The sequence below is a fragment of the Semicossyphus pulcher genome, unplaced genomic scaffold, assembly GCF_022749685.1.
Source record: "Semicossyphus pulcher isolate SPU_LCO1_2020_fin unplaced genomic scaffold, fSemPul1.0.p SCAF_2, whole genome shotgun sequence".
Taxonomy (NCBI): domain Eukaryota; kingdom Metazoa; phylum Chordata; class Actinopteri; order Labriformes; family Labridae; genus Semicossyphus; species Semicossyphus pulcher.
This window is the reverse complement of record NW_027211693.1, coordinates 17,974,174-17,999,586: the sequence shown is the minus strand read 5'-3', so window position 1 is coordinate 17,999,586 and position 25,413 is coordinate 17,974,174. Positions and strand designations below refer to the sequence as shown.

The 25,413-nt window shown below is 41.8% G+C and overlaps 1 protein-coding gene across 1 annotated transcript; it reads right to left on the bottom strand.

Moving 5' to 3' along the window:
• Window positions 1-1,726: 1,726 nt before the first annotated feature.
• On the bottom strand, window positions 1,727-23,878 carry slc16a2 (solute carrier family 16 member 2). Its single transcript, XM_069670556.1, has 7 exons — window positions 23,264-23,878; window positions 12,914-13,058; window positions 11,521-12,019; window positions 8,227-8,370; window positions 4,740-4,968; window positions 2,027-2,296; window positions 1,727-1,946 (listed from the first exon to the last, which is right to left on the bottom strand). The coding sequence occupies exons 1-6, from the start codon at window positions 23,688-23,690 to the stop codon at window positions 2,043-2,045; spliced, it is 1,698 nt and encodes a 565-aa protein (XP_069526657.1). The 5' UTR covers window positions 23,691-23,878; the 3' UTR covers window positions 1,727-1,946; window positions 2,027-2,042.
• Window positions 23,879-25,413: the final 1,535 nt, after the last annotated feature.

Here is a 25,413-nt window from a genome sequence, read left to right as displayed (position 1 = left end):
ACAGGCGTTTGGCAGCTTTGTGGCTCTGGAACCTGATTCAGATTACACCGACACACCACGCACACAGAACGGACACACTATGTAGTGATGAAGAATGTGTTCAACTGGATTGCTGAGGATTGTTTGATTGCTGAGGTATCTGTGTATTTTTCCTATCCAGAACTGCTCCTATACTAATACCCCCAAAACAGCTACACTCAGCAGTGAGGTTTGTGTAGCTTTTAGGCTCGATAGCGTTATAACACAGAAGCCGACTGACTAGTGACAATAAGATCAAAGAGGGAGACAGAAAGAGGGAATACCAGCTGAAAACCAGGGCATTCCCCTTCTAACATCGCCCCCTCACTGCTATTCATTTATGCATTTACCCACAGAGTCCAACAGTCAATTATTGCAGCTCTACTTCACATCTGTTCATTAAAATTCAACGTTTAAGAGAACATGTAATCTAAGAGTGCAAAGATAGTGGCCCAAGTGTCTATAAAACATAACAATAACTGCAAAAAAGAAGAATATCTCAAAGAAGATTTAGTTTCATTACTGCCAACACGGCGAGCGACGCCCTCATGACGCAAACTAAAGCAGCAAATTGATTTGATTATCCGTGAGATGGCCTGATGAGGGCTCAAGCCGTTTGGCAGCTTCAGTAGTAACCTCTTATCGACAGATTGTAACGTTTAATATCACTTGACTGCCTCTACTAATAAAAAAGCAGGTGCCGCACACACACACACAACCGCGCACACATTCAGAGAGAGGAAAAGCTCAGGATAAACGATAGAGAAAGTCCTTTTCTGAAGTTGACGATAAATCTACGCTACCAACAGCTGTCGATCTCTCAAATCTCTAAGATAGAATGATTTAAAGAGGACACAGTGTTCACGCTACAAAAAAATGATTGAGATTCGTAACAAACACAGTTTACTCGGATTTGTCTAGCACCCTGCTAACACCTTTAAAGGCCAGTAGAAACTGTAGAGCGTGACTATTGGACACAAACACTGAAAGTTAAGGCTATACAGGCTGAGAGGAGAAGACCTGGTATCAACTGTAGTGTTACGTTTCATTACCTCAGGCAGCTCTCATAACTCCGCCTTGCTGACTTTGACTGCATACATTAACCTGCAATAACCTGACCTACATATCAAAACCGTGGAAAAATCTAACACTCTAGGGTCTATGGCGTATGAATCCTGTGCAGGCAGGCTGGTTGCTAAAGTTTTTTTGAAGCCTGGGTGGTGTGAGGACTGTGTGTTACAGTGTGCGGTTGAGTTGAGGTGATCGTGTCTGGTGGCTGATCTCTCAGGAGAATTGTCTGTCCTGTGACATTTACAAAAATGTTGCGCTTGTAGACGTCACGGCAGAAAAGAAGAAGGAAAAAAAGACTGAAAATCACTCAAGAGGAAATTGTTTTTCAGCTCAAACCAAAGAAAAAGCACTGTGTAAAGAAATTAGATACTACGTTAAGAAAGTGTGAATGTATCCCTTCATTAATTCTTATCTTATATGCCTCTTTCCTTAATGTGTCTGTGTGGAATCTAAAAATAAAGCATAGTATTTGACTGCTTCAAAAAGCCATGGTAGCAACGAAAAGCTGTGAAATCAGAAACTACCACTGCAGAAGGTTAAAATCTCTTCATTTCTTTCCTCTTGGAGGATTCGGTTACTACAGAGTCCCCACTCATGAAACAATCCTGGGTGAGACTGTGTTGTGCTTATCCTCCTTTCACGTGTCCCATCGTCCGACGCTGAAGGGCCTTCTCTTCTTCCTCTCTGTGGCTCGCAGCCAGAGCGCCCTTTATTTTTTCGATTTCTCTCCGCATGAAAATAACAAACAGGCAATGAGAGTCCAGGAGGGTTAGAGGGTTAAAGGTCAGCCAACAGGAAGTTCATGGTTGGGAGGAGGTCAATCTAAGAATGAGAAAAGGTGCTGGTGGGCTGAATCCCTGGGGGAGAAATTCAAAATACAATATAAGAAAAAATCCGTTTTATATTCACATCCTTCGTGTCGATAAATATATGTCACCTTTGTACAGTGCGACTCAGATGTGTGTCTCTACATCAGTGTAGCCAGGCAGGATGACTCCGTTGGAGCAGCTCTTAGGATCCTCTGCTGGTTGGGCGGTGGGCAACATGTGGGCGGTTGTGGACGTTTCCTCTGGTGACGCCGCCTGGCCTTGCTGGAGCTTACGGTGTATCAGTGGAACGAAAAACAGAACCACGCCTCCAACTATAGGAGGCACCCCAGCCAGGGAGAAGGCCACCGTGTAGTTCCCAAAGTAGTCATGAAGTAGACCTGGGGAGTGGAAGTAGAGGGAAACAGTTATTATGTCGTCAATAGAGGGACTTTAACACAAAATCTATTTAACAAGAAATCCTTTATGGCTTTCCTTAATTAGGCCTTTTTATGGCTTTGGCCACTGTTTTAGAAAGATGCTAATAATTTGTGTTTCCCTTGAAAGTTAGTGCGTTTGTGCGTTAAGTATGGAGCTGGAGCCAGAAGGTGATTAGCCTAGCTTAGCTTTAAGTCTGGAAACAGTGGAAAATATAGGGCCTGGCCCTGTCCAATAATCAAAAATACCTTCACCTGGATCTCTAAAGTGCTCTAAATAAGTTATTATAGCTTTTTAATGAGCTAGTATGCAAACAAATGTAAAAAAAAAAGGGTCATTTGAGGTTTTAGGGAAGTTGGAGTGGCGGGTTATGCTAAGCACTTGGTGCAGCGGGTTATGCTAAGCACTTGGTGCAGCAGCTCTTTTAGAGGTCTCTGAGCAGCCACAATGGTGCAACATTTTTGAAGTTAAGAGATCGACGGGCTAGTTGTTTGCAGACTTTAATGCAAACCTAGGCTAATAATGTCCTCACTTCAGCTCCTCAGTCAACACACAGGCATGACAGAGGCTTCGATTTTCTCATCCGACTCCGAGAGAGAAAGAAAAAAGTAAATATTCAAAAATTGTTTTACAAGAGCAACAAACAGCAGCTGAACAGTCCGTTTTTGCTGACCTCTTGTGGATCAATCACTTACTTACTTTGCTGCAGCTGTAAAAAAGTAAACTTCATTGTGTGTCAGCAAAACGTGAAACAGTCAACTCTTTAGTCTGCAAAAAAAGGTGCTTTACCTACCCATAGAAGTGGCAACAAGATATGGCCCAAATAATTATGTTGTACCTACTCCTCAATTTTATTCTAATTGATTCTCAAATCATCAGTTGGTCTTAAATTCAATAAAATAATTTAGTTCCAGACTAATTTATACCAAATACCTGGTGCCCACCCCTATAAAGTAGATACTGCTATTGTGATACCACACAGCACAGAAGCCCCACCCTGTCTGTGGTACGTAGAGCCACATCCTATATTTATCAGTGAGCTGAAGCAAACAAACTGTATCACAGTGACAAAGCAGGGTCGACAAGTTCAACACACGAACTGAATATTTAATCTACCGCCGAGCTTGTGACGCGTGAGGAGTGGGAGGGGTGTGCGCTTACATTGTTGCCTGCAACATATGCGTTCTTGCTCATGAACTGTACAGACTGTACAAAACACATGTTGAGCCAGTGATCATCCCATTCAGACTGTGAGGAGCCCAGCTGCCTTTTGTTTTAGATGTAGAGCCAACATATGACTTTTTAAAATGAAATTATGTACATGTGTACTAAGCATCACAATTCTACATTATATGATACATATTTGTTTCTCTACAGGAGATTACATCTGTAATTAAGGTTAGTGGAAAGGAAAATTGAAACCATATGCCAGTACTCAAACTGTACGTCACGTCTAAATGCATTTTGTCTCTGTGTGCACAAATAGAACAATCATTATGTCAGACAGTCAGTCTCTTAAAGTGTCCTCCAACAGGCACTGGATGCTCAGTGTTGCCAGATTGGGCGGGTGTTTTATTATGTCACAAAAGTTTAATATTTTCTCTCGCAATTCGGGTTTCACAGCACGTGAGCTGCGTGTGCACGAGGGATGTTATTAATGACGTAGCGGTTCAAAATGATTGTGGCATCGGCACCTTTTACAAGCTTTAAAACAGCAACAGATTTAGGTTTATTTTAAAAGGAAAAGTCAATCAATGAATTTACAGTAGGGACATACCAGAGGACGTCTCTGTCCGCCTGTGTGTGTGTGTGTGTGTTGAACTTTATAAATGATATGTTTTTTATGAAGTAAACAGCTTGAGGAACTTTAGTTGGGAGAAATATCTCAAGCTGTTAAAAACAACCTGCAGAATCTGCAAGTTTCTAAGCCAAGGACACAAATTGGGTGTTTTGTGTTGAAAGCAGTCCAGGTATGTGTAAAATCTGAAAGAGGTTGGCAAAGAGAGAGCACCAGGGCGCCTGACTCATCAAATTAATGTTCTACCTTCAGTGCTTTTCTATATATCCCTATTATAAGAGAGCTGGAGAGAAGAATGGCAGAGGAGGGAAGGAGGAGGTAGAGGACACACAAAGACAGTACAGTCTGTTATGTGGGTTCTTTTTCTCCTGAAGACAAATCCCTGGAGACAGCCTGCAGTTGGCCACCAGCCCGAACTGGCGCTGCCCCCAAGATGTTTGCTGTCTGACTGTTTTAATCACCTAACATCAATCAACCTGTTGTGCACTGTAACTGTCAACTTCAGTCAGTGTAATGAGCCAAATCACTCTGAGCTCATCCTGGATTATAATTAAATAATCATAAGGGTTATTTTTTGTAAAAGACAACAAATAAAGCATTCCTCTCACCAGCGATGGGTGGACCTGCTGTCATGGGAAGAGCCATAAGGCCTAGAAGGTAGCCTATAGCCTGCGAGGCCTGCATTGGCCCGACTAGCTCAAAAGCAATGGGAGCCATCATGGTGAGGAAGCAGCCGTCACACAGCCCCAGGAACACACACACGACCACCAGCCCCTCGAACACAGAGCACTGAGGAATCATTATGGACATTACGCCCAGAGCCATGAAGGACACAACCTGAAACAGACAGTGAGAACACATTCATAATTTATATTACAGTAAAGTTTTATTTACTTTATGTATAGCTGCAAGTAATGTTAGCTTGGGTCAATAGTTTACCTGCTTGCCCTGTAAATCTCTGACATATCATCTTGTATTTCTGATGTTTTAATGAGGAAATGTTCCATGCTATACCTTCAAGTCCACCTATTTGTATATATTCACACAGCAGCCATTTTCCTAGCTTAGCTCAAATGCTATTTGACTATCACAAGTAGTAAGTTGAATAAATGCAGGGTAATTGACAATCGCTATCATTTCACGGCTTGATTAATGAGCAACTGAAAAACAAATTGATATTAAAAATCCTAAAAGGGACATTGAGCCATATTTCAAGGTAAAAAAACATATTTGATAACCCGTTAGCTACCATTAAACAAAAGCTAATGCTAGCATGTAACCACTTCCTAGCTAACTTAATTTTCTTCCTAGCTAACATAATGTCAGCTAGCAAGAAAATTTGTAAATACATTTTGCGCCTTTCCTATTATATTTTGTAACACTAAGAAACGGTAATATTAGCTTACGATCACTTCCTAGCTAACGGTAATATTATCTAGTAAGTGGCTGAATGCTAAGCTTAGCTGTTGACTGCTGTAGCTAATATGTGGTTTAAACTTTAAATATGGTCAATATTTTACACTGGATTTTCACTGTTCATTGACTTTTTAATTTCAAATCAATTGAGAAGCTGAAATCATAATGGTTTGTGAGATATAGATAATTCATATGGCTTACAACCCGGACCATGCCAAATTAGAGGAAAATGTGAATATGTGAATGTCACGGCTTTCTTTTACACGGGCCAAAGCTCCGGTGGATGTTTCCTAGCTAACGTAATTTCAGCTCCGAAAAGAAGTTTGTGGATAACATCACGCTAACTAAGAATTTACGCCTTTCCTATTATATTTTGTAACACTAACAGATGGTAATATTAGCTTTTGATCACTTCCTAGGTAATGGTAATATTATCTAGTCAGTGGCTGAATGCTGTGTGAATGTGAATATGGTCAATTTTTAAATGTCACGGCTGCCTTTTTCATAGGCCGAGCTCCAAAGGCTGTTTCCTTTTGATTTATTTATTTCTCTAGTGCTGCTTGAACCATCAAGGCACTGGAGTTAGCGATTAGCATTGGCTATATACACATATACAGTACATTGGAGACTTCTTCTACACAGCCACTGTTTCTCTGTCTTTACTGAAAGTCTCTAAATTAACAAACAAGACTAAACTAACAGAAGCTCTTGTGGCATTTAGTTAGGGGTGAATTTAAAGTCTCTTTTTAGTTGTCTGTGTAATTTCCATCCTTAAAGTCTTTGCTAGTACATGACGAACTGGCCTCCGGGCCTTTGGTCTTAATGGTGAACATTGGGTGACTCGTGTGACAAAGTGAACCCTTTGCCTGCCTTAACGTCAGCAGGCTAAAAGTGCAGAAAAACTGGGATACAACCAAATATATAACAGTCGATGTTTTTCCCCAGAAATTGCTTTTGTTCTCTATAAAAATGCTAGCTAAGTTGGCATGAGGCCAATTTGACTGCCCACTCAAATCATGTATTGAAGATTATAACTAAGCTAAAGGAACATAAAGCTGAGGATTGTTTGTACAATCTAATCTTATCATCTCTTTTATGGGCTAATCAAGGAATTAAGGTCTGCCTTGTGCTTTTGTAAGCAGCTGCTGAAGTCTGCCTGCCTGTGGGTTCAAATCTAAACATTTAGCTTTGTTGCATTACACTGAGCTCAGGGTTTATGTGTTTAATACTGTGCAGGAGGGTTGTGTGCCGAAGCAACATGCGAAAAAGTTTTATATTAAATCTCCCTCACAATTACCACATTGTACAAAGAACTTTTCTATTAATGAAAAACTCCCTCACAGCCAGTGTTTTCCATTATTATGAAACAGGAGAGACATTTCTCTGCACAGTCTAAATGTCCAAGAGTAGTGCCAGAAGAACACATATTGTATTCTGTGTATTACCACCACAAAGACAAGGCCTTTTTTAAATTAGAATTGATCCGTCTCAGCATGACCCTGTATCCCACAGTTGATTTGCGACTTGGACATTGTCTCTGACAGTTGTGGCGAACGCAGCAATTGGATTATTGCGTTCATATTCAGCAGGAACAACACCAGCCTTTTCATATTCCCCCCTTTAGAATCGCTCTGAGCTGCCTTCCATTTTAGGACATAATCATCCCTACTCTTATCCCGGCAGGTTTCCCTTTTGGTTTCTTGTTCTAGTACTGGTGTGATAATATAGGGCTCTAAAATTGACTCACAGTCTTTTTTTCATTATTAAGAGGAAGAGATATTTTTAATTAAATGTATGAAAGAGTTCCATCCATCCATTATCTTCCGCTTATCCGGGGCCGGGTCGCGGTGGCAGCCTACTCAGTAAGGTGACCCAAGCGTCCCTCTCCCCAACAACATTTCCAGTTCCTCCTGGGAGATTCCGAGGCGTTCCCAGGCCAGACGGGATATATAATCCCTCCAGCGAGCTCTGGGTCTGCCCCTGGTCTCCTCCCAGTTGGACGTGCTCAGAAAACCTCCAAAGGGAGGCGCACAGGAGGCATCCTAACCAGATGCCCGAACCACCTCAACTGGCTCCTTTCGACGCGAAGGAGAAGCGGCTCTACTCCGAGCTCCCCCCGGATCTCCCAGCTCCTGACCCTATCTCTAAGGCTGAGCCCGGACCCCTAAGGCTGAGCCCAGACACTGTATGAAAGAGTTGAATTATAAAATTTGAAATACTATTTTTGTTTTTTTGAGTTGATATGAATGTTACTGATTGTATTAAGGAAGCCTATTATATCTTTTTATATCGCTCACAGGCCTCTGAAATTGATTACACACACAAATATTGTATTGTTGTCCAATAAATAAATATAATGTTGTATTGTTTCATGATGAAACTCTTTATTTACGCCCCTACTGCCAAATAAGCCTCTTGAAACTGTCAACTGTTTACCCCATGTCCTGTATTTCAGGTTAAAGTGGATTTGCAGACTTTTATTTTGAAATGTTTGTCCTATTAACACACTGCAACCTTTTAAGCTAGTATAAGATTTATTATACAGACATGTAGAACAGTGCTTACACAGCTATTTGAATAAGTTATTAAAACAACTTACTCTTGACTGCTTATGATATGGTACAATTAAATGTAAATAAAGTGAACTGCACACATTATATGCCTTTAGACAGTTCTCACCTGCATGTAGATCTTTTTAAGACCAGTAATGTGGTCTCCAATCTTGCCAAAAGCGAGGCGTCCCACGCCAGATGAAGCTCCGATACAAACCAGGAGCACCCATTCCTTCTTGTTCCCCTTGAACTGCTTCTCCACAAAGTTGATCTGAGACACAGAAAGAAAAACAGACACATGGCAGCGTGAGCTCTGGCTGCGTGAGTGATGGCTGAATGCGCTGCATAAAAAACTCTGCAGATGCTTGTAAATATTTCCCACAACCTGCTGGTGAACTTTTGCTTCGTGTTTTTGTGCTCCATTCCTTAAATGTCAATCAACTCAGCAAATGGGTGTGTGTTTGGGGAGTGGAGGACTTGTCCCAAAGCTGAGGTCGTACAATAACAAATTGTCTTCATACACAGACCTTTGGAACAGCAGGACAGGAAGACCCAACGCATATAGGTCAGACCCTCCCACTCCCTCAGCACTGACCCCCAAAAATCAGATCCAAAACATTAACCCGCCCTCTCCTTTTCCTGGACTTGTGTAATATTTTCTCTGCTTTGAAGGGCTCTACATTCATCAATGGCCATAGGATAGGCATGTTTAGGGATACAGGGAGCCCATACAGGAGAGGTTTCCTGAGGTGGTCGAGCCAATACAAAGGCCGGGGCTGTGTTTACATCTGGGCCCGGGCCTGAAACAACAGGCCTGACAGAGGGAGGCCGGAGCTGGAACATCCGACATCTGGATGGAGGGAGATCAACTTCACAGCTCCGAGCTGCAGCTTTACACTTCATCATCATCCTTCACTATCTCTCACTATCTCGCACCAAAGTCGGCCAAAGGTCATGTGCAGATTTTTGCAAAGGGACCGTTAATTTTGGATTCTTTTGGAAAGGAAGGTTACTGTATTTTGACTTGGAAGTTACTTATTTTTTTCTTTTCAAGTCATCCATTTTGATGTAAATAAGAGTGTTATTTTACACATATCATCACTTCTTGTTTTATCATTAAAAAGTAAGAAATCAAGGAATGTTGGGAGATATCAGAAATGCTCCTTTTCCTCTCAGTCAATGTTTGATTGACAGAAGCTGCCTGTAGGGATGCACAATTTCTCAGTACCCATAATGATAGCGATACCAAGACTTAGTACTGATCCGATTTTTAACTTAAACATCGCTTTATTAACTTACATTAACATATTGCAAGGTGCCATATAACTTGTTGCCGCGATGCAGGCTGGCTTGCTACCTTGCTATTTTTTTCCTTCAAGCACAATGGTGCATGACGCAGAATATGCAACACATAAACGTGGAATTTACACTGAACAAAAATATAAACGCAACACTTTTGTTTTTGCTCCCATTTTCATGAGCTGAACTCAGAGATCTAAGACTTTTTCTAGTCTGTGTTAGTGAGCACTTCTTTGCCGACATAATCCATCCACCTCACAGGTGTGGCATATCAAGATGCTGATTAGATAGCATGATTATTGCACAGGTGTGCCTTAGGTTGGCCACAATAAAAGGCCACTCTAAAATGTGCAGTTTTACTGTATTGGGGGGGTCGGATATTGGCTGCTGGATATTGGCAGGAACTGGAACACACTGTCGTATACGCCGATCCAGAGCATCCCAAACATGCTCAATGGGTGACATGTCCGGTGAGTATGCTGGCCATGCAAGAACTGGGATGTGTTCAGCTTCCAGGAATTGTGTACAGATCCTTGCAACATGGGGCCGTGCATTATCATGCTGCAACATGAGGTGATGGTCGTTGATGAATGGCACAACAATGGGCCTCAGGATCTCGTCACGGTATCTCTGTGCATTCAAAATGCCATCAATAAAATGCACCTGTGTTCGTTGTCCATAACATACGCCTGCCCATACCATAACCCCACCGCCACCATGGGCCACTCGATTCACAACATTGACATCAGCAAACCGCTCACCCACACGACGCCATACACGCTGTCTGCCATCTGCCCTGTACAGTGAAAACCGGGATTCATCTGTGAAGAGAACACCTCTCCAAAGTGCCAGACGCCATCGAATGTGAGCATTCGCTCACTCAAGTCGGTTACAACGATGAACTGCAATCAGGTCGAGACCCCGATGAGGACAACGAGCATGCAGATGAGCTTCCCTGAGACGGTTTCTGACAGCTTGTGCAGAAAGTCTTTGGTCATGCAAACCGATTGTTGCAGCAGCCTCAGACAATCTTGGAGATGAAGATGCTGGATGTGGAGGTCCTGGGCTGGTGTGGTTACACGTGGTCTGCGGTTGTGAGGCCGGTTGGATGTACTGCCAAATTCTCTGAAACGCCTTTGGAGACGGCTTATGGTAGAGAAATGAACATTCAATTCACGGGCAACAGCTCTGGTGGACATTCCTGCAGTCAGCATGCCAATTGCACGCTCCCTCAAAACTTGCGACATCTGTGGCATTGTGCTGTGTGATAAAACTGCACATTTTAGAGCGGCCTTTTATTGTGGCCAGCCTAAGGCACACCTGTGCAATAATCATGCTGTCTAATCAGCATCTTGATATGCCACACCTGTGAGGTGGATGGATTATCTCGGCAAAGGAGAAGTGCTCACTAACACAGAGTTAGACAAATATGTGAACAATATTTGAGAGAAATAAGCCTTTTGTGTACATCGAAAAAGTCTTTGAGTTCAGCTCATGAAAAATGGGAGCATAAACAAAAGTGTTGCGTTTATATTTTTGTTCAGTGTGATTAAATAGACTAGCCCAGCATACTAAATTGAGCTATTTCACTTGACACTTATTCAACAAGCCAAAGTCTGAGAACAAGACTTTGTTTATGTTTGGGAATCTGATAACTTCAGTACCAACCTACCAAGCTTTTGTATCAAAGCTAATCTTGGTGTTTGTGTAGCGATCATGCTAGCACGCTCAGGCAGTGTGACTGTCTAGTTATGACAGAACGGCGGCATTACGCTTTATGCAATTATTTGTCAAGATTAAGTGATTTCATGGATGTCGGACACGTTGATACATAACTCAAACTTATCAGAACAATAAAACTGTTGTATAACCCAATAATATCTATAAAGAGGTCAGGATTCCTACAGTTTCGGTCGCATACCAAAAATAAGTTATGGTATGTATTCTATATTAAGTAATGGTTTAGCACAACTGAGATGAATAGAGGTCTGTGCACAACGGTTAGTATCTTCTGTCATTCTACACTGGTTATCTTCAAGAAACTAGGGCAGAAGACTAAATGTATACAATCTTGAGATGAGTGCATTTAGGCGGGATCATGCATTCCCATTATTGTTCTTACCAGATGGATATACGGCACAAAGTAGCCCAGGACAGCTGTCGCAACTCCAAAGGCCCACACCCGGTACGTCACGATGTGAAACACACGCAGGTTAAAGTACTTCCTAACCTCACCCACAACCCTGCTCCACCTGCTCCCCCCCTGAGCGGTGGCACCTGGCTGGGTTTGGGGTTTGGCAGGGCAAGGACCCATTCCTGGGGGTCCCATACCTCCTCCAGGAGGCAGTAAAGGTTTGAACAACAGTGCCAGCAGGGCCTGGACCAGCATGAAGAGGCTGAGGATCTGGAAGGTCCTGCTGAGGCCCAGAGGTTCAACCACCTTGTTGAGGAACACCGGGAGGCCCATGGAGAAGAGGCTGGCACCAGCCGTCACCACACCGTTAGCCAGGCCGAGGCGCTGGCGGAAGTAGTGGCCGAGGATGACCAACGAGGGCTGGAAGGCGAAGGAGGAGCCACAGCCGAACAGAATGCCATATGTGAAATAGCGGAGGCTCAGGGAGCTGCAATAGAAAGAAAAGAAACGAGAGTAGTATACAACCAAGCAATAAAGAAAGATTAGACTGGTTCAGTAAAAGGCTTGAGGGGCAATAAAGGGTGAAGAAAACATCACATGGCATGTCATTGTGGCTGTGGAACATAAAAGTTTGTACAAAGTTGAGGAATTTCCCTAAAAGTCTATTAATTTGGTAGTGTGGCTTTATTTTCATGCATGTATTTTGTTCTTTATGTGACCTCTGTGATGCAAAGCTACTGCCATCTTCAAAACTAATGCAAGAAAGTGGAACATGGCCACTGATTTCCAAAAGAGGTGTAAATAATGCTGCTGACAATTGTGATTTGAGTACTCCAATACAATTTGTAAAAGATTCTGATTGTGCAGCTGAGGTGAGGCTTGAACAAGTGTTAGTTTGTAAGTCACAGAAAATGTATTGAGGAAAAAAACGACGATGAGAAACAAATGTACTAGTGTTCTGAAAGCATTTCTGAAATCCTTTTTTAACAACATGTGAATGACTAAAGGCTATAGCCCCTTTTACACTGCCAGTTCAAGGCGGGATTATTACGACTCTGTTACGCACCGAGGCGATAGGTGGGGCAAAGTCGTCCCACCTCCTTTGGCATTGGAGGTAGTAACAGAGGTGAAATGGCGTATGTGTAAACAGCGGAGCCGGCAGAGCGGAACAGCGCCGTGTGTGTATCTGAAGCGCGCGCAATGTCAAAAGGGCTTATGTTGACATCTAGTCAATGGCTCATGTGGTCTCTAAATCAGGATGACTTGAGGACACTTTGAAGATTACAAGGATTCATTCAAGACATCATTAAGAGCTCTAACAGTAAACCTCTGTAAACCAAACACACAACAAGTGGAGTATTACTCATGTACATTAGCTTACTTTGCAAAGGATGTACTGAGCAGACCGATGAAAGCCACCGCCGCCCCGCTGACCGCTGTCTTCCTACAGCCGAAGCGGTCAGTGAACATGCTGACCACAGGTGAACAGAAGAAGATCATGCCCATGGCGAGGGCCCCGACCCAGGCTGCAGAGGAAGTGGAGAGGAAAAAGAACTGTAAATCAACATATAATGGATATACAGGATACAGTACTGTGCAATACAGCTGAGTGAAATCATGTAGAGGACTGAATTCCCTTTCCTGCATGGAAACAATAAACCGACTCCTTTTGTCCTGTGTAATATTTCAGGTTTTCTAGCATTCGCAGCTGGAGAGTTTGCCTTGAGGCAGCTTCATTAATACGTACATAGTCAACAACTGCAGTGTACATACAGCCAGACTTATTATTAGATGGGAAAAAAACGCTTCAGGAAAAAGGTGAGAAATTATTTTAGAGATTTACATTTTAAATGGAAGTCAATGTCTGAACATTAAAAAGAAGCACATTTCAGAATCAGGTTTATTGCCAAGTAGGTTAACACATAGAAGGAATTTGTTTTGGTGGTTTGGTGCAGAACAGAACTAGAATAAAAATAAGTAAAAGACTTAAGTAGAATAAGATAAGAAATAGGCAATAAGAATAAAAACAAGGCGGCAACAACAACAAGGCCTTTATGTTTGAGTCCCTGATGTTGTCTCCAAGTCATTGTGTTTGGCCTCTTTCTTTGACTGTTTGCACATGAGCTAGATGTGATCTTATCAAAGGCCACAGTCAAAGGTAAATGTGTTGAATCTTGTACTCGCTCATGTAAATGCCATATTTGCAGAAGCTTTGAATAACTGAAAAACTTCACATGCCCTAGTTTTTTCTTGTAAATATCTCTCCTTTGTGTCTTTACTTGCAACATGTACATCAGACACGCTCTATAAGATCTCTCATGGTGATTAAACAGATCAAAAAGTGGATCAAAGCGGACAGTTCTGGCCTGTGTTGTAATATCCATCCAGAGTTAACCAGTCAGAGTGATCCAGCAGAGACACTGCGTACCCAGCAGTGCAAACAAACCAATTGTCTGGGTCCGGTCTCCCGGGGAGCAAAGGTAGCTTTAATGTCTACTGCTGTTTCTGGGATGCAGGTCACAGTCCAAGTGATCTAACAGCCCGATGAGAACGAGACCAGAGGGACTGATAAACAGGTGGATGGACTGATTTACCTACTTATACACACTCGTACACGCACGCATAGTTCAGCGTGAAACATGAGCTCATCAGGACTTTACAAACACACTTTGTTGTGGAGGTTGACCTAAACCTTCTGTACTATAAATGTGTACAGTTTCTGGTACATCGTGAACAATACAAAGTCCAATTTTGTATGCTTCAAAGGGTGGGACTGCTGCATAGACTTCCTATAGTTTATTTATCTAAATGGAACATGAGCAGGGGATTTAACGTGCACTGCATGAACTGCGACTAATTTAGAACTTTTTGTACGAAATGTTCAAAAAACAATTCCTTGCTCTTTGCAGAATAATTACACATGACATGTCAAGGCATTTAGCACATGCCTACCGCATATACTCAATTGGATATCAACAGGTATGACAGGTTGAACGCTATACAACATTTGAAATGGTTGTTCTACATCGGCCTGCAAACCCATTTTAACTAAAACACTTGACATGAAAAATGCACCATTGAGAGGGTAATCAGTGGCAACGTTGCATGAGATCAGATTAACCCACTTTACTTAATAAGCAAAGGTGTTTGGGTTAGCTTTCCAATAAGCACCTTAGCATTACTTTGGCTACATACTGCACCAACGATCCAGAGAGCAAACACCCACTCTGACAGCTTCAAACTCAGTGCTGCTAGACGGTGTACTTCACTGTTAAGGGCCTTAGCCAAAAGAAGAGCTACAAGGTGCTAATTGCACCATAGAGCCGTTCAGATATCCCGATTTTGGTTTAAATATTCTGTGTTTATCACTACAAGCCATCCCTTTCACATAACCCAGTCATTTGATTCAAAATATTGATTATAGCAGCATTAAATATACTGATCCCACAACACTCTCATGACTTATTGAGCTACAATGTTGATCTACAATTTCTGTTATGCTGTGCTAGACATTCACTTGGTTTAGCTCTTGCATTATGCTTGCCCTGAGGAGTGACCATACGGCTTTCCAGTATGTACAAAAACACCAATTAGACTGCTCTGCATAGGTTTCCATACGGCTAACTAGATATCACATAAAAGAGTGCTGTATTCTCCAATATTCTCTCCAGTTATGGATACTTTGCCATGTAGATGACAGGACACCTGCGTACGTATAGAAAGGTTAAGCCTGGAGCTACACTGAGGGCTAAGGTAGTCATTAAAAATCTCCCATGACTATAGCTGCGTCTGAACTCAATGGGAGGAACCTTTAAAGGATGTGAACCATAAAGAAGCCTGCAGCCTCAACTGTGTGTTCATGCTTTCAAAAGCAAAACCTACAGCCTTTAAATTTAATGATGTATATATATAACCCTCAAAGTCAAGCAGCCTGAAAATTCCTAACTTCCTAATAGAAATGGGTCGTGTTCAGTTTCACTCCTCTGGTGCCGGGAATCGTATAAATTATGTTCACAGCTTTGCATAATTCTTCTACGGGGATCCTTTTTTCCTTTACTGGTATTTCTCTAGCTACTCATATTACTTCGTATTGCTGTTCCTGTCACTTAATTCAAATACCAGCACCACTTTCTCCTCCATGTCCAGTTGGTTTGTCTGGAGGGACCACAGGATCTCCGCTCTGTCATGCTCAACCACCCATTGTGGTGTTTCCCATCAGGAGTTCTGTCCTGCTATGTCTTCTGTTTTCTGCCTGCATCTTGCACACTCTCTCAGCTGAAGCCCACAGAGTCGTAAAATGTTTTCAGGTTCTGCAGTCTGGTCCTCTGAGCCTTGGACTCTTCAGACTCTTTCCCTGTGTTGTTTTTGCCATATGCATTTTCCCATATGCTCCTAAAGCACTGCCCATTTTTGGCTCCAGATGGGATAACACTTGCTTTGTTACTTCACTGCAGTAGTAAATGTGAGATACTACTAAGGAGTGTTTCCCTAACAGAACAGCACGGTACTTCAGATTAGAGATGTTCCCGTCCCATGTTCCCATTTCAGACTTGAGAGTGGAGTTGACAAGTGCGATAAAAAATACACATATAACTGGTGAAAAAACACTGATTGCTAACATTTTACCAGCTTTGACTAACAATACATTCTCCACTAGCAATGAATTCTTATCATATGATATTTTTCAGTAATAAATTACCTTAAATCCGTTTTAGAGGGCTAATAAATAAGGGCATTGTACCGGTGTATTGACTGGTGTACTCACCGTTAGCTGATACCATATTTTAGGGTGTATCAGAGACTAAACAACTCTAGTGAAGTTCAAGTTCTACCAGTAGTAAATGCAGGGACATATATGTCACATTAATGGGAACACCATGTACCTGACAGCTGATAATTACATAAGGATGAATACAAGATACCGAGGATCAAGGATTACAGCTTTAAACTAAGACTGACGGTTTGTTATCTTTTTCTAGGTCATTCCCCAAGGGATATTACAGTATGTCACAGGGGGGATAGTGTCATGAGGAAAAACCTATGGAAACAAAATAGGACAGACACATATTGCTAAGGTTCAACACTAGGCTAGACTTTTACTCTCCAGACCCTCAGCCTTCTCCTGATAGAAACAGGAAAATTGCAAAACTGGAGGCACAACCCATCTGGCTTTGAGGCCATGTAATAACTTGAGCACCAGGATTGCCAGCAGTGCTATAAACTGATGCTTGTTATGTTATCACAAATTACGCAATTACTTCTCCCAAACCTCCATCAACAGGCTTTCTTGACTGAACCAGTGTGGAGAAGACGATTGCAGTCTCTGGGGTAAACTGCTTGAAGGAACTACCACGGTATTGTGTAAGAAGCATGTTGTGCACAGCAAACACTGTCCAACCAACAATCAGGGCCAGACAAAGCGACAAAAACTAGTCTCATTCCTGAACCCTCTCCTCGCTTTTCAGGCCTACCCCAAGTCCAAACCTCCGTTGCCCCCCTCCTGCCCCTGGCACATGCAAAGGCCTGTGAATAGGCTGAGTGGAGTGTACTCATTATAGACGATTAGGTCCAAACACTTCCAAGCAAAAAAACAGAACACAAATTGAAAAGATTTGTGTGTGTCCAGTGTGTGTGTGTGTCTGGTGGTTGTGTTGAGGGGGCTTAACAAGCTTTCCTCTCTTTAAGCGATGGATGCAATGTGACAGGCAGAGAGACTCTATAGGCGCCATCTGTACATTGGAGGAACAAACTTGTTGCATCATGGAAACGCCATTCGAAGCTTTTAAATGTAAAAAAAAAAAAACATAAACGGTGAGAGGCATGCATACAGATAACTGTTTTCTATATCTGTTCTTTGTTCAGTGAACTATGGACAAAGTGTGTTGCTTAGAGACAGAAAAAAACCAATACACTAGATCAACATACCATCCATGTATGTGGATTTATATCTGCATCGCTATTACAGTATGGAGGCAAAACATCTTATAACAAGGCCACGCTATTTTGTTGTTGGCCAAGAATACCAGGCGTTGTATTTCCAATGAAACATTGAGGTAAAGGGGGAATTGTACTTCACCACCTATTTAAAGTTCAAAGAAATCCAACTTAGTATTTCCTTCCTTAGTGTTTCCTGGCACAAACCTAATGTGCCAAAACCATCAAAAAACACATCCCTGTCCAAACACTATTTTCCTTAGACATGGGGGGGAAGTATGCCATCAACTGAACAATACAAGTGAAATTGTCTCGGGTACTCTCAGTTAAAGAAACAATAGCCATACGTATTTTGTTACCGTTAACGGAAAGGCTGTGGTACATGTTTTATGGACACGGTACGGAAGCCCATTACTTCAAGGCCTCATTAAATGTCCTTAGCAGGTGGTAGGACTGGACAATGTGTTGTTATATCATGTAAACGGTCAACTGAACTGAAACAAACAAGTTGCTATTGAACTGTATCATGGAAATGGACCTAGTTTTAATAGTGCACAAACAACATATTTATAAGGTACAATGTTAGCCGTTAGCCAGTTAAACCATTAGACAACAGCTAATGCAGTACATAAGTTTTCACCCATTTCCTAGCTAACGGTAATATGGCTGAATGCTAACGTTAGCTGTTGGCTGTAGCTAAAGGGTATGTGTTGTTTTAACGTTAAATATGGTCACTTCTCCTTGCGGATTTTCATTGATGATTCCCTAAACATGATCAACTTCATAACAGCAATCTGACATTATAATAGCGTTTGAGCTTCCTGCCCTGACCGTGAAGTCAGAGGGAAATGGCTAGCATGTTAATATAGTCAATGAGTGAATCAGAGAATCACTGCAAAACAAGCTCATTCAGGATGCTAACGGTACCAAGAACACATAGCTTCGCATCAAGTGAATAATAGTGCCAAGTGAAAAAGTTAAATAAAGGTTATCAGTTTGTTGTCAGAGTTCCTCATTCTTCAGGTGACGTAGCTCTACTACTGTACAATGACAAAGGTACTGCAATCATAAAGTCTCATTTTAGCATCAGTTGCATACCTGGATAATTACCTTCCTTATATCAGGTCAGGCTGCATAGTTGCAGAGGATTGTAAAACAAGTCATTTGGGGGCCCGGCTTTCACAGATGGGTGAGGAGTGTCTTCAAACAAGTCAACCCCAGCAGCCTGCAAATGTGTTTTGACAGCAGGAGTCTCTGGAGCCACCGTGACGTGTGAAGTCGACACAGCGTCCTTTGATGTTTACTTTTTATATCATGTTCCAAGCTATTAATATTCACTGCTGTGCAAACCGCTTAACACTATTAATAATGCACCAGAGTTTTAGGTTATGAATGGATATATATTGTATGCAGAGAATATAGCATGATCTTTAATACTAACTTACAACAAGCAGCCTGTAGCTGATGTTGATGGGATTCTCACAGCTTTTGTTTCTCAAAGTTAAGACTATATTTCCCAGAAACACTTGCTTCTAGTTGTGAAAAGGATCACGCTTATCACTTATCCTCTTCCTCGTGTCAGCTTGGGGGAGTTTGCTTTCTTTTTCTATCACTATTTCCTTTTCTACCTGCTATAAAACTGTCTTAAAATGAAATGTGTTCCTTTATTGGTATTACAAAAACAACCCATGCCTGTGCTCTGTTCTTATAACGTACTGTATGTACCTGCCTATGAGTGCGAGGAGCCTTTTACAGACTCTGATCCAACTCCATTCCCCTGCCCTCTGGAATGACAAAAATGCCACAGTACGCTCTGATCTGCCAACCTGGGAGTTAAAGCTGCCCTGGAGATGCTGCTGAGCCCTGGCGCCGTAGATAAAGCACTACACAGAGCAGAGCTGTGTGCTGACAGTACTCGTGACAGCGCAGACACCTGTTTGATTCCCAGCTAGACTGCACCGTTTTATGAGTTGACACTCTACTTTTAAGCGCAAAGACGTGTGCAAAGCATTTCTGATATAATGAAAATAGCATTCTGACCACAGATGAGCAGATTTGACACTTATCACCTTGCTGTTTTTAAGTAATAAACACCTGCTTAACATTGTCTATCTGTAGCTTAATACTAAAAAAAAGTTAGAAAGTGATATTGATTCTCCCCTAATACTGAGGATTGCCAAGCCAAATACAAGTTCAAGGTTACAAAAAGAGGACAGTGGCGTGATCAAACACGAGCTGACATTTGAACACAGTTTGGAAACATTTTTAGACCACATCCAAATCTCTTGACTAGATCTACTTGTATTTCAAAATCACTCAAAGGCTAAAACTGTGTGTGTCAATGTACAAATGTGGCACGGAGGTGTCTGTAGCATTCTGATATATTTCCATTTACCACTTACGTCGTTAAAAGCCTGATGTCCTAAGTGCAAGACTCAGCCCATGAGCCTGTTTTTGGAGCATGCATGCCATTTATATATTATCAGTCTTTTTTTAAGGTGTAATGGCAAACCTTCTTGCTGCTGTGAGATTTATAGTTCGTCCACTTAGGATCCAGATTAAGTAATAAAAAAAAGCACTTCTCCTTACTGATGTGTCAGCATCACTAATGCAGCCTGTGTTACAGTATCACTTTTGCCTTACTTCCTTTCAACATGCCCTTAAAATTCTCTTTTAAAAAAAGTTATTATTACTCCTTCATGTCTTCATCGCTACATTTTGACATAAATAGGACACAATGTTCCTGAATGAGCCTCTGGGGTTTCACTGTCTTCCTACTGATCTTTTTCACACAAGTGGCATGTAGATGGAATTCATTTCAGGGATCAATGAAAAATTCATCACTCGCTCACTCAGTCCCTTTCTTCCACCCCTTTACGTACTTTTTTTTTTTGAAAGCAGAGCTGTAGTCTGAACTTCTCGCCCACATTTTCTGGAACCATCTTTCAAACACAAAACACCTCACGAGGAGCCCGCTCCCCACGGAGAATCAAAGCACCACAGATTTCTGTTTTGTTTTGGATTCTTACACTTCGTTCACACCTTGTCATACGAGCGTATTTGCACTGGGCCTCTGACCGTGCCAGCCTGTAATAATGGAGCAAAACAGCATCTGCTACTCATAACAAGCTCACCTCGCCTTCATGAACTTCTTTTACTTTAAGAAAAAAAAAACGCTGTGCTGATCCCCCACATTGATGCTCCAAAGTTTTTTTTAAATCTTTTGTTTACCCCTGAAGGCTTAATAAATACCCAGTATAATCAAGCTGAGTATAAAGACCTAATGGTAATCCCAAACCAAGATTTAATCACATCCCATTCTGTTCCTTTCACCCCTTCTTTAGTTTATTTCTTAGGACGTACAGTCTTAAGATATTGTCCACATGTGGATTTAGCTTTTTACAGACTGTGCCCTCTCACATTGTTCAAAATGAGACTTTACAAATGTGATTTTTGTATTTAAGCTGTTCCCCGTTGTTTTGTTCTGCTGCTGAGGGGAAAAGGTCAGGGCTCAGCTTAATCCTTCCACATACGAGAACAAGCAGGAATCAAATCCAAAGAACGGCTGGAGATGAAATCCTTAACAAGCCACACAAAAAAGAGGAGAGGGTGGGGGTGATTAGAAATACCTCGACAGCCAGTGCCTTCTGTTTAATTCAAGATATGAGCAATTTTAAATGACTCTTAAAAGCAGCTAGCAGTCAGTCTTTATTAGACTTCATTAGAGGTACTAACCTGTGCTTAAATAAACATTAAATGAGCTGCTTTTTTTTTTTGCCTTTCTCTTCCTTTGTCACGTTTTCATACCGGTGAAATATGGTTGAATTTATTCCAGAGAACAGACTTAGCACCATAATCCCTTCCCACATCCTGACCTTAACCTTTTCTGGTGATTGTGGAACTTGACAGGATGTCAAGAAAAAATACCCACTCCTGTTACATGCCCAGTTAAAAAAAACTTTTTTTTCACTAAAATCTGGCCTTCTGGCCAAGGTTTTTTCATGGTTTAGAACAGGCTGGACAGCCTACACTTAAAAAAACACTCATAATAACTCATTTAGTCACATCTCGTTAAAGTCCTGAATAAACTTAAAGCTAAACCATCGAGGCACCAAACCTCTAGAGATGAACTCCCTACACACTTCATTACCTCCACCAAGGAGGGTATTTTTTCCTAGTCTCGTATGTTTGTCAACAAGATAACAGACAAACATGTGGCCCAGATTTGATTTAACTTTTAAACTTTGAGCTGAATACACAAGCAATAAATTAGACCAAATTGTAACATGGGTTGTCCTAATAAAAGCATTTAAATATTATCATGAAAATCAAATTTTCAGCATAAATGTGTTTGATAGCAAGCAGCTATGTTCATGATTGTCTATTTCAGTCTAATCATGAAATATTTGTACATATGTACATGATAATAAGAAAGTTTTCTGGTTTTCACAACTGTTCGTTTGGTTAAGTCAAATGTAAAGATGGTACAACAACATTTGAAAACGTTCTTATGCTATAAATATATATCTAGATATTCATAGTGGTTGTGTTTGCAGATTTGCACATCATACAGGTATGGACTTTTGGCATTTCTAGAGGTCCGCAGTCTCCGACTGCCTTTCTAGTTGACAATTAATTGGAAGCAAAATCTCCCCTTTTGGACTTTTCCACTTTAAGTTTCCTATTAACTAATGAGCCGCAGACTTAGAAAGCCTTTGCAGCCTTTGTTGTCAAACTTTATCCACAGACCAATTTATCTCCTTAAAACCAGACTGAACTGTCTCATTCCTTGAAAGTAACATCAGCTTTTTCTATATTAAGATGTATCTCCTTGTCTGCTAGAAGGCATCGTTATCAAGTTGGCACCCACCCAGCTCACTGTGACAAATGGTGTGAACATTCACCAGTGAGAGCGAACGATATAATCCTCAACATAATGGTTTACAGTGAAACATGTGTGGCGACAGAGGGGTCAACACTGGCTTTAGTCTGGTCACGTATGCCAGAATAAGTCGTAAACAGCAGCTGTATTGTGACAAATGAAAAAAAATGACTTAATTTAAATCTAGTCACAAGGTCTATTCTTCTTATGCTATATGTGGCAGTAATGTCTCAGTCCCAAGGAAAAGGGGGAAAAAGAGGAACGCCATGCCATAATAGATGAAATACTGAATAATTCACAATCTGTGAAGAATTGAGAGGGCACTGAAATTATGCCAACAAGTCTCACTTTGTTGGGCCACACTTTCTAAGCACTCACTGTTTCACAGCCATTAAAGGGTATGAAGTAATTTTGAATAATTTTGAGCGTTCAGGAGGAATACTTTATCAATGGAGCAATTGTGACCAACTGAAAGGGATTTGCAGCAGCTAGCTTGCAGGTTAGAACAACAGTGGTGTTCATGAATGGATGTGAAAGAACATGGTGGGTCAGTTAAACGCCTGTTAATCATTGAACATCAGTGATGTTGTTCTCTAAAGGTGTAACGGAACAAGGGGTACCAGGCATGTTACACTATGTTTAGTGTGCTGCTTTTAAGAGCAGGATAAACCCACTTGAACTCCCAGCTGACCCACATATGAGGGATGCATTTATATAGTAACCTATAGACCATAAACTGCTGTTAAACTGGTGTTACAGGAAGATAGAATTTGTTTTAACATTCTGTTTTATATTAACTTCATATGAGTAATTCTAGTAAAGCAATCATCCAGGACAAAGTGCTTCTGTCCACCAGTTGATGCTTTGTTTCATCTCATTGTGAGGCTCCCCTCAGCAGACAGTCTGCTTACTCACCCACTTTGAACTGGGACGTCTTGTCGTCAGGGTTTGCATGCTCCTTCACCAGCATCGAATGCAGGATGCCAAAAGAGTTCTGGATCCCGAAGATGGAACCATTGCACCAGGTGGCCGCAAAAACCACCAGCCAGCCGTAGCCTCCTTCAGGTGGGGTGAATCCGGCTCCGTGACCGGGCTTCTCCACCTGGACCGCGTCGGATTCAGACGCCGGGGAGAGAGGTGGCTTGCCCCCGGCCTCAATCAGCTGCACGCTGCTGTCCTCCTGCACGATTTTACACTCGCTTCCAGCCGCCTGGTCCTCGTTGGTCTTGTCTGCTTCTTGGGGAGCATCTTTCTGCTCCGTCTGAGGATCTGCAGCTGGCTCCTTCGTCTGGGACTCTCCGCTGGACGGCTGTGCTGGATTGTCTAACCCGTTGATCCCCATGCTGTCTGCTCTGGTGGAGAGGTTACTGTGGGCACTTGGCGCACATGCATGAGATATAGGTCACTGACATAAGAGGACCAATTTGAATAGCAGATTTGATTGGCTACCTGTCAAAATGTGCGAGACAGACGGTCCTCAAGCTTCCTACACGCGGATTGTAGCCCAAGTCTGAGCGTTAAGTTGACTGAATAAACCCAAACCTGCAAACGCACATTGTGTCATTCTGGTCGGAGGTCTGTATTTTTCCAGGAAAAATCAGGCACCGCCTATTTCTCCTTTACATGTGAGCTGCTGTGTCTGTGAACAGCCTATAGAGACTGAGACCATGTATTTACTTTTGCTGGCTTCCCCGCTCGGTGCCAAAAAGGATCATCAACCTGTGAAAAGGTCCGCTCCGCCTCGAACCCGTGTTGTGCTGTCATACAGTCCGCGTACGGTCCACAACATCCGCCGGTGATAAGAGAAACGATTAGGCGGCCCTGCTCTTTCATCTGTTATCTTTACACGCTGTAAATGTGAAATAGGAAGGCCCGTGTGGGTCCCAGAAGCTGTACCGACTCGTGAGTGTCAACAGAGCTTCGGCCGTCATTCAACGGCTCGCCCCCGCCTCCTTTTCCCGGCGGATGGACGGTTGGAGCCAATGGCGGAGATTCGGTACACTGACGCAACAGTTGTGGGACGAGCTTAGACTCCGTGTATCTTCGGATTCACGGAAAGACACGACAATTCTTTGCTTCAACCTCCCCTGGCAAAGAGCATAGAAAGACTTTTGCTTACTTTTACAAAGACTTAGAGGCTGTGAGGCTCAGACTGCACTGATACCAAGAATACACCCTGATCTTAACCGTCGACGGTGACGGTTAGAAAGGGCAGATTTGAGAGAATGAGTTAGCATATAGTCTAAAAAGAAGGGATAGGGTTTGGTGTTTAGATACATATTTAGCCGTCAGAGCTCCCTATCCACTTAGCGTTGAAAACATGGCTATCATTAATCAAAGAGGCTATTTTAATCTAAATCTAAATAAATCATTTCTGGTCTCACGTCAGCTAAGTTCTGTGTACACTCTCTAATGGCTCAAAATGTATATTAAAACCGGGGTTGTCCAATTAACTAAGTAGGCTTATTAACCAAAACTTGTGAAAAGCAGGCTACATTTAGCCTACTCAAGTAGCCTACAAGTCTTAGTAAAAGTACCTGTTGCTACATTTTTGGGGAATATGTTATTTTTTATTATAATGTATTTATACATTTTTAATGTAATTACTTGACATCTGTAGCAGTGGTGGAGGAAGTATATTTAGATTTTTTTTTTGCTACAGTAAAGTAAAAGTACCAGAATTCAAATCCTACCTATAAGATAGTATAATACGGTCAAGGCTATAATGCTGACAAAGGCCGACTTCATATCATATAATTGGATTATTATTACTTCTGGCTGAATGTGTCAGCAGCAGCATTTTACTGCTGTAGCTACTTTTTGCAAGCTGGTTTAATTTAAAGCCTATTAGTTTATCATATTTAAAAACCTGATATGTTTTGTAGGCTATGTTTTTTTCATCTACAAAGCAACTAATTGCAGATGTGAGACATATGATATGATCTGATAAGTAAAATATTTTTGTGTAAGTATAATATTAACTGCCTAAAATGTAGTATAAAAGGAAAGAAAAATCAAGCCCACCCTTACACAGTACTCTTTGAATGCTGCTCACAAATGTATGT